General features: G+C 33.5%; 1 protein-coding gene across 1 annotated transcript; it reads right to left on the bottom strand.

The window, feature by feature from the left end:
• Nucleotides 1–1,982: 1,982 nt before the first annotated feature.
• On the bottom strand, nt 1,983–4,552 carry LOC119189926 (trypsin-1-like). Its single transcript, XM_037440748.1, has 4 exons — nt 4,408–4,552; nt 3,837–4,041; nt 3,168–3,426; nt 1,983–2,508 (listed from the first exon to the last, which is right to left on the bottom strand). Exons 1-4 carry the CDS (start codon nt 4,439–4,441, stop codon nt 2,209–2,211), a joined length of 798 nt encoding a protein of 265 aa, XP_037296645.1. The 5' UTR covers nt 4,442–4,552; the 3' UTR covers nt 1,983–2,208.
• Nucleotides 4,553–10,663: the final 6,111 nt, after the last annotated feature.

Consider the following 10,663-nt stretch of genomic DNA (forward strand, 5'->3'; position numbering starts at 1 on the left):
CAGACGGTAAACTGATATAACAAAGGTAGTTGACTTCTTAATTGTAAATCGAAACAAACCAGTCTATCATTTCATGAAAATATGTTGATTTTTTAATTTTTTAAACAACTTGCGAATAAAGGTTTACGATGAATACAAACAGTAGTAAATAATACAGTCTACAAAACTAATGCAGACATTCCACATAAATATCGATCGCATTAAAATCGGAACAGAATGTTACTCGGACTCTAGTCAGAGTTCAGGATAGATCATAGAAATTAATGTACCAAGTAATAATTGCGTTTAATAGATATATAGCCTGATGTGATCATTATTAACAAAATCATAATTAACAAAATCGCAAAGGACCGCGTTTGATGTTGAATAGTAAAGCATATTTAAAAAAAACTCTTCGGTTAATTAGTCTTCCCTGCGAATCATCGTACCAATCAACAAGTTAACACTGTTCATCAACTTACCCGGAGACAAAGTTAAAGCCCCTATTACGAAGGCAATAAAACGGTTAAAAAAGTCGAATGAGTTTTTTCTATATTTATATTAATAGTTTAAATATGTGATAAGTGATTACTTATAGCCATTAACGGTTAATAAATTGAATACTTGGCTTCATTACAATAAAATATAAAATTTATTGTATACTATGGTAGCTTATACATAAACAATAATTATACAGTATTTTTTCCATTAATATAAATTGAAAATATTCCATTTTTGAAAAATTGCCTCTTTTTATCTTTTTATTATAATAAATGAAATGCGTCAACGGTGGTTGAGCCACGTTTACCTCAAACATTTTTATTTTAGGTCAAATTTCATTAGATTATCGCGGTATCTTGTTTTCTTTATTAAATATGACGTCACAAGTCTCAAATCTCACGTGACCGACTGTTTACACACTATATTTTAAATCAATGAACATTTTTTTTTATTTATCATATTATGTGTATTCGAGAAAATGATAACTGTCAAGGGTATAAAATAAAAATCTGTATTTGTAAAAACCTTTAAAATAATTTCAAAACTGTCAAATAGTCAGTCGTTGAAATTTATTCTAGATAATATTTATTTTTAATCTAATTTAATATTCCTTCGTTCATACAATATACAAAGTATAATCTAAACCATAATACATATAGAAATATCGCGCACCGGTGCTGTAAACATATTTAGCAAAACGAACGACATCGCTAATAACCGCCCAGTTTGGACACAAAGGGTAGATAAAATGATTTGACAAACGCCTGTCGCCCGGATAGGTGTAATTGGCTAGTTTATTGTTTCATCAATCGATTGTTTCACCGACGCGTATGTTATAGTCGCATGTAAACAGGGAGGTTGTTGACCCGCTTTGTCGCTTATCATAATAAAAACATTCCTACTTTCATTTATGATTCATAGTGATTAAAGGCCAGCTTTGTTGCCGATAGCCAAGATAATGACTTCTCTCTTGAGTCTTAATTTGTTTAGCAACGCGCATATCGTTTCTTGAGTGAGCGCAGGTAATGGTTTGTCTAGTGATACTCTTATTAATTTATCTACCAGACTTCTAAATAAAAAGACCATCAGTCTATGAGTGACCATCAGTCTTGTTTTTCATTATAGGAGGGCGGCAGTTGAGCAAATAGTAAGCTTGCCTGAACTATGGTTTCTCATTATAACCAAGATTTACGGTACCAGAATTCAAGGACAGCGCGTAGAGGGTCTTGAGGCATTATGTTTGCAAAGCTTAAAGTATACTTACCACAGATATTACGTTCATAAACATTCGACTCAAATACCTTCATGCTTGTCAGTCTGCAGTCCTAATTTATTCACAGTTTGAGACATATAAATTACTGATTAAAAACCTTAATGTAATCTAAAGTTACCATAATGTCAATGACATTATTTAGGCAATGTCGTATCCGCGAGTGTCACCGCGGTAGAAAGTTGTTTGTATTCAAATTAGGTTGCTCAACCGAACAATGAACTCATCGATATTATGTTTAATCCGTTTATTATAAAAATTAACTACAATTCCTCAAAACGAGACAACATCACAAAAAAAATGGAATAAACATCGTACGTCGCATTAAAATATTAAATGGTATGACATTTTGGTATCTTTACCACAAATCTTAGTATGATATTTATTAGTTAAATGGCTGTTTGAAAACGATGTGCTGTATACTGAGATCGAATTAGACAATATTACCTTAAGAACTTTTATAGTAAAATAGTGTTCCTTACAATCCAAGAGTTATACTCCGAAACTCTAGTATACACTCCTGGATAAGTTGTATCGGCGCATCCTTCTCCCCAGGATACTAAGCCAATCAAGACATTGTTAGCAACCAGAGGTCCTCCAGAATCACCTTGGCAAGCGTCTCTTGGAGGGAGAACGGAGTTAGCACAAAGCATGCCTGATGTGATAGAAGATATGCGGAGGTATGCGCGGGCGCATGTGTCTTGAGCGACAATATTTACTCTTGCAGCCATAAGAACTGATGATGCTGGTCCTTCGTACTGAAATTGCAGGCAGCAAGTTAGCGTACAAGTATGAAACAATTTATATATAAATATATTTTCATGATAACAAAATGCTTTGGAGTTGAGATGGAATATCTATGTCAGATCGACAACTACAATACGATAAAGATAAGTAACGTGGTATGAGTAACGCTGAAACCAATATCAATGTATTCCAAATTGAACATGACATAAACCGGATATTTAAAATATATTTTGATAACATTATTCAAAAGAGTGAACGTTAATATTAGAAAGCTATAAATTGCAGATTCCTTTAGTATAGACAGGCCGACTGGACCTAGTTGGTATCAATATCACTGATCCCCCCTTTGGAATTTAGATTTCATCCCATAAAAACAGGCGAGGCATTCATAATTTTTCTAGTTGTCTAAAAGTTCATGGGCGGTTGTGATCGCTTGCCATAGTCTGGTGTACATACTTACTTGGTCGATTATATACTTTCTATGATAAAAATACACAAATTATAAAAAAATATATTCAAACTCCTCCATATCCTACTATTGAATTAATTTCGTTGTTAAGACTAACTATTGTTCTCCGAGACTCACCAACCATTGTTGATCCTGGCTTACAGGAGTTGTAGTGGTAGGTGTGAAGGCATGACGGAAAAAAATAGTTAATAATCGACTTACCGCAGTAATTCCATAACCGGACACCAAAGCCTCAGTACCAACTGGCACTATATGAGTTGATGAAGCAATAGCCACTGCGTTGACATTTAAATTGAAAGTTATCGGTTTGCGGACACCCAACAAGGCGATGTCATGTTCTAAAGTGGAAGGAGAGTACGACTCATGCGGAATCACTATAGATACGGCATAGGACTGGCCTCCAGAAAGTCTATACGACGTCCCCACAATAATTCTTAGCGATGAAGGGTCTGATACATATCTGAAATATATATTTAACTTTATAAAACATACAATTTGAATTTTTATGTTTAAAACACAAATTGTTACACTTATCAGTTCAAATCCATTACTATGGACAATAAAGATGTCGTTTTTAGACATGCTAATTTACGTAAATTAACCTTTATATTCGAGAACGTTATTTTCCACAACTAGATTGCATAAATTTGGTAAATTATTAAATGAGGTTCAATTCTAAATAAAATATAGATCAACACCAGATATGCTGTCCTTGAACGGAACACAAAATAATATCTGCTTTTCGTACAAAATGTAAACTATTTGACTGCGATTTTAACAAATTGGTAGTAACTGTGGTAATTTTTTTTAATATGACAAAGTAGAAGAAGAAACGTGGACATTCTTCTATCAGTATGAATTGATACTTACGAAACCACGCAATGTGCGGCGGTCAAAACAGCCAAATGGCTGATAATGGCCGCACCACAAGCATGAGCCCAACCTGAAAACACTTTCCTTCGAAGTGCAGCTTGGTATGGGATTTCGCTTATATCTATAGCGTTACCATTTACTATCCTTGCTGATGTATCTCTTGTAATTTCTTGAGTTGGTAATGCGGCACAGCTGGCCAAGACTGCAAAATGTCATTCAGTTGTGTAAGAAATAATTTATTTTATTATTAAGAACACAATTATGTATATATTAGTAGTAGTAGTAAATTCATTCATTTATAACACTGTTGTTGTGTATTATTATTTTTATTAAATATACTTTAGAATCGAACATAACATTTGAAGAACAAATGCGGGAATCGTTCTCAAGATTATGTTATTATATCATCTTTAAGAATCATCCGTGGCGATGTAAGTGATTGTATATTTGTGTCTAGATATTAAAACAACTGATTTTGTTAGCAATATTACGTGATATACCAACTGAATAAGATAGGTAAGTTACGAAAATATTTTTTTAAGTAACAAAAAGCCCAAGTGAAACTCACCAAAAACCAAATAAATCCAAAATAACTTTTGCATTGTGACACTGTATGTATAACTGGTTAGAATAACACGAATCTACTGGATATCAATTCTATATAATATAAGATAATACGAATTATCTCAAACATGTATGATCAAGTGTCCATATCTTGGAATTTACCTCACTTATCATCTGTTAACCTGTTAGATTTATTTTGAAATATTTGTTGCTTATTTTTCGATTTAATATTGTTTACCTCTAAATTCCCTTTATTACTATAATATAAGTAAAATATTTTTTTTTGCTATAATCCCTGGTTATATCTATACTTATAATAAATCTGTAGAGAGGTCAATTCTGTACATGAAATATATTTTGTATATCTATATCTATACTCTACTTAGTCTGGCCATAAATACTGTTACACTTAATTATAAAAAAATATTACATTTGAATTTCGAATCTGTCATTTTTATACGATTGTTCATTGTGTTTTCTCATTTTGGCGCCAATACATTGTAAAATATTTTGCGATATTAAAATGGTGTGGGGTGATAAAGAGAACCGAATCGCTGTGATAGCATTACACAAAGTAGGTATGGAGCCAAATGCAATTTTAAAACTCTCCATACACTTGGTATTAGTAAAATGTTTGTGTACCGGGCTATTAATAGGTACAATGAGACCTCCTCTGTTTGTGACAGAAAAGATCTGGCCGTCCACGTAGTGTTCGTACGAAAAAGGTGGTCAAAGCAGTAAGGGAAAGAATTCGAAGAAATCCTGTCCGAAAGCAAAAGATTTTATCTCGGGAAATGAAGATAGCACCTAGAACCATGTCGCGTATTTTAAAAGATGACTTAGGACTTGCAGCCTATAAGAGACGCACTGGCCATTTCTTAACTGATAATTTAAAGAAGAATAGGGTGGTAAAATCGAAACAACTACTGAAGCGGTACGCAAAGGGAGGTCACAGAAAAATTTTGTTTACGGATGAGAAAATTTTTACAATTGAGCAACATTTTAACAAACAAAATGACCGTATTTATGCTCAAAGCTCTAAGGAAGCTTCCCAATTAGTCGACAGAGTGCAACGTGGACATTATCCGACTTCAGTGATGGTTTGGTGGGGTGTTAGCTATGAAGGAGTGACTGAGCCATATTTTTTGTGAAAAAGGTATCAAAACATCGGCACAAGTGTATCAAGATACCATTCTTGAGAAGGTAGTTAAGCCCCTTAACATCACCATGTTCAATAACCAAGTATGGTCCTTCCAGCAAGACTCGGCGCCGGGTCATAAAGCTCGGTCCACGCAGTCTTGGTTGGAATCGAACGTTTCGGACTTCATCAGAGCTGAAGACTGGCCGTCGTCTAGTCCCGATCTTAATCCGCTGGATTATGATTTGTGGTCAGTTTTAGAGAGTACAGCTTGCTCTAAACGCCATGATAATTTGGAGTCCCTAAAACAATCTATACGATTGGCAGTGAAGAATTTTCCCATGGAAAGAGTGCGTGCTTCTATTGATAACTGGCCTCATCGTTTAAAGGACTGTATTGCAGCCAATGGAGACCACTTCGAATAAGCTTTTATATTTTTAATTGTTTTATATTTATGTATTAAACTGACACACTGTAAAAGTAATAAATGTTATTTGCAGTTAACAATTTTCTTTTTTCTTTATTACAATATTTATGGCAAGACTAGGTATACTTATAATAAATCTGTAGAGAGGTCAATTCTGTACATGAAATATATTTCCAAAATAAATATCAGGGGGTGATTAGGGATCGATACTGATGCCAAAAATGCAATTAGTAAAATTTTTGTCTGTCTGTCTGTCTGTCTGTCTGTATAACCGTTATAGAAACAAAAACTACTCGACGGATTTTAACGAAACTTGGTACAATTATTTGTCATACTCCTGTGCTGGTTATAGTATACTTTTCATCACGCTACAATTAATAGGAGCAGAGCAGTGAAGGGAAATGTTGGGAAAACGGGAGAAGTTACTCCATTTTTTAAGCTTACGTCGCGTGTGCAACCTTAATGGTTAAAGCTACACAGAAATCATGTATGACGGAAATTTTCTCCTTAAAATTATGTAAAAAATATCCCACGACAGCATATGTCTATCTTTTATGGTTGACTCACAATAACACGTGTAACTCCCGATAGCTTAGCAGTTCGAAGCTTTCTCATTATATTTGTCTACTCTTACGTTTATAACACTCTCAGTCATCTCTAATTAAAAAGTTAACATTATTAAATATTCCATAAAAAAAGAATCATAGAAATCGGTATAGAAACACCAAAGTTATACATGAAATACGCTAATAATAAGCCATCATGCGTGAATACTGAATCATGCTATAAGGATTATTTTTGTATATATATAAGGTCGCGAACGCACAGGCAGGCGGCTTGCTTGGCACCTAGAGGCTAGCGAATCATGTAGCGAGTAGCTTCGTAAAACGAACATTCTCGAACGTTCGCGACCGGCTTCATTTTTGAAGTCCGAAATCCACGCGGGCGAAGCTGCGAGCGGAAGCTAGTTTCTCTAATAAATGAATAACATCCACGCCAGTAATACTAGATCGTGGGATTTTACTGGGAAAACCTTATGACGAATCGTGCCATCGTACACTCGTTTTATCTGAAGTACAAAGAAGTATGTAAGATGGAAAAAGACGTGCGTAGTATGAAAAACACGCTATTGACTCGTGTTCAAACGCTTTTACATATTTCGATGTCTCTTCTGCTATAATTTTATTAGATTTTATGAATATAAAATTAGTACTTGTTAATTCATTTACGTGATTTGAAATTAGTATGTAAGTTAATATTTGTATAGTTAGTTTGGTGCCATCTTATTACCAGTTTCATCTTTGACTTTTCCTGTTCTTGACCAAGTATGAGTCTCATGCTATATACTTTAACACCAGTACCAACAATTGTTTTTATTAACACCAGCTGATTTCTTACTCTGTCTTTTTCTCAAATGTGAAAAAAATTTTACTTGTAACTCAACGCAATAAAAAAATATGACCGTTTACACCGCAATTGTACAATTATTTTCCGTTTTCCTATAATCATTAAATTTTGCAAGAAGCAATGTCATACAGCCTATGTAAAGGAAAAATCTGAAAACCGTAAACATGTACTTTAATAACAATAACAATAACAAACTTATTATTCGGGGTTGGAGCAAAAATCGTCTTTAGGAATCGAACGGTAAAGTTGAGTTTGAACTGATATACTTAGATCGATATACTTAGAACTCGCACTTGTCCCGGTTTTTTTTTTATCAGTTAATGCAATTTATTATGTATTTTAAGTCGGGTGTTTTTGACACATGTATAGCGTTGAATATAAAATTAAGCTCATTAATTTACCCTTTTAAATTGTCGTAAAATATTAATCGAAGTCGTTATTATTAAGAGGTAGTTCCAATTATCATTTAAGGGGAAAACACAATTTATCGGTGATTGAATTTCAAAAAAGCGTAAAATAATGTAATTGGAGTACACTTCGCGATCACATATTACTTATTTAACGTTTCATAAGTTTACGGTCATAAAAAGGTGCAAATTACATTAACAGCGTTTTAATACGGTTCAGTCGTTGCGGTTGGGTTTTATCGGCAATCAAAACCCGATGTCCCGGCCTGAGCAAATTTATGGAAACATTAAAACCATAGGAAATTGAGCCGTAATGAGCTTCCTTGAGGATGCATAACTTGTCACCACACGGTTTGGTTATCAGAGACAATTGCAGTTTTACGCAGAACTGTTTACATCTTATTGATGGAAAATTATATGGTGTTGTTTTATCTCTTCATTAATGTTCTGTGACTTGTGAGTGAGCTGTGGACTGTGAAATACTACGATCGCTATATTTTGGAGTGCAGACGTGACTAACATCAGACGCGAAATATGCTTATTTTTCTGTCCACTTTAAAAATTTACCACAATACTTATATTACAGGTTTACCCAACGGGACAATGTCGATCTAATTATTATATTAAGTATAATTTACGTACTTAATATAAAAAAACAAACATATATATATATATATATATATATATATATATATATATATATATATATATATATATATATATATATATATATAACACATATATTATTGTGTTTTTTTTAACTACATTTACCCAAACTTTTTAAACTATCAGAAGATTTTTACTTTGTTTCAAAATAGTCCCAGTAAATAAAATTGGCAACATTATAACAAATATTTCACACGAAGTAATAAACATTAATTTGTACCCAGGATTCAAACCCATAGTACTACAGTTCTGCGCCCGCATAATTTAAATGTCGGTTATTCAATCAATTATGATACCCCGCTAATAGATAGAAAGTATCTTCTGTATTCATTATTTAAAACTAGAATAAAAAGCTACCTACCAGGTATTATTGATTTGGTTAATAAGTTCTATTTTTGAAGTTAATGAATTGTTTTAGAGCATATCATCAACAAACTTTACCTTCTACAACAACTAACGCCATCTCTCGTCGAGTGACGTACTTGTAACTTTATACCGATAAACCAACCAAGATCCAACCTACTGATTTTGTGAATGTAATAATGTGTAATAGGTATATCATATAATTATACAGATTAATTCAATATTGCATATTTAATTCACAAGTTTAATCGTGGGTATATAGAGGCGAAAATGCGTTAAACGCGCGAAATTCGTGCCGGTATGGTAGCGCAAAACTTTAGCGCGCATTGCGTGCTTAATATGAGAAAAGCTCAGATACAGATACTTGTAACCTACACGATTTCTTTACGCGTATATCAATGCTGTTCACAAACCTTATGTTTGAAGGTTGTGACGATCGTAGGTCGCGCGAATTTCGCGAGATGCTCGTGCATAATTAGCACGTAAATCGCGAAATGAATATACTAAAATTATACGATAAAAAAATAATATGGTCATGCTATGCAATATGTTCTAAGGCCGGCTCTTATTGCAGATTTTATTTCCAGAAATCGGAGCAACCAAAAAAAAAAAAATACTATTATTTGCAATTTGAATTTCAATATTGTGGTTGATATGTTTTGGTGCACCGATAGCAAAAATACTTCCTACTTGCGCACGCGCGCTTTGTTTATGCCTAAATGACCCTACAAGTTAAAGAACCAGCAAACATAATAATTTATTACATCAACCACACATTGAGTACTATGAAGAGAAGGTTTATGTAGGTATGTGTATTTTTTTAATAAAATATAAATTTTAATTAATACATTTTATTAAAACAGTAATTTTAAAAACAGTTCTGAACAAATTATCACAACAGCTTGCACTTAATCTATATATTATCAATTGTTACGTATTTACACACTATTTACACAGTTCGTTAGTTGAATGAAACACAAAAAACGCGTAAAGTGGTCGTAATAAGCGTATTGGGCAAGATTAGATAGTGTTCATTAAATCAATAGAAAGTCGTGTGTGTATGGGAGCCCGGCGCACGCCCACGCGCCGCGCATTCCGGCGGGAGCCAAAGACCTCTCGCTTCCTGGATTGCATACGAACAAATAGATCGATTTAGATGATTTCGAAAACAGGATTTCAACTGTTTCTGTGCATTGTTATTTCATACCTCGAGCACGGCGCATTGTTCCTACGAGGAAAAGTGCATTGTGAAGGTAAAATGGCCAGTTGATGTGCAATTAGAGGGCTTGGGTAATTATTAACGTAATTTATTTGTGCTTAAAGAGGATATATGAATCATAATTGAGCATTATTGATTACAAGGAATATTCGAGAGCTTGATACTATATCTAAATTATATCAGTGTTAGACCACAAAATGTATTTGTCAGAGAATGGTGGGAATAGATAACAATAAAATTTATAAACTTTAGAATCGTGAATCTGTTTTCCGACAAAAACATCTAAAGGTATAGAATTCTATGCCGTTTTTGTGTTATTATGTAACACTCTGATTTGGATCAACGGAGGATTTCAAAAGAAGGCTTGGAAGCCGAGTTGAAAATTAATTTCTTTACGCAATTTGTTTACCGAGATGAAGACAATGTTTGCACGTGCGCGTTTATTACTTCGTGTTTTTTATACAATTATTACATGACACGATGTCATTAACTGTCAAATAATACAGGTTAATAAAAAGTATTCACGGCTCAGAATTATAAAGCACGAAGACATTAGAATCATGATCCTTCCATATTAAATGAGTTAGAAAGCGATTTTTTGCTAATGTCGATGTTACTACAGATGAGGATAGG

The sequence above is a fragment of the Manduca sexta genome, chromosome 20 (genome assembly GCF_014839805.1).
Source record: "Manduca sexta isolate Smith_Timp_Sample1 chromosome 20, JHU_Msex_v1.0, whole genome shotgun sequence".
In the NCBI taxonomy this organism is placed as follows: domain Eukaryota; kingdom Metazoa; phylum Arthropoda; class Insecta; order Lepidoptera; family Sphingidae; genus Manduca; species Manduca sexta.

Excerpts from the sequence above, each read along its gene's own strand:
- LOC119189926 (XM_037440748.1), bottom strand. The coding sequence starts at position 4,441 with ATGCAAAAGTTATTTTGGATTTATTTGGTTTTTG. Across the intron at positions 3,427-3,836 it reads GCCGCACATTGCGTGGTTTC|ATATGTATCAGACCCTTCAT; the intron begins GTAAGTATCAAT and ends TATATATTTCAG. Across the intron at positions 2,509-3,167 it reads CCGGTTATGGAATTACTGCG|TACGAAGGACCAGCATCATC; the intron begins GTAAGTCGATTA and ends CTGCAATTTCAG.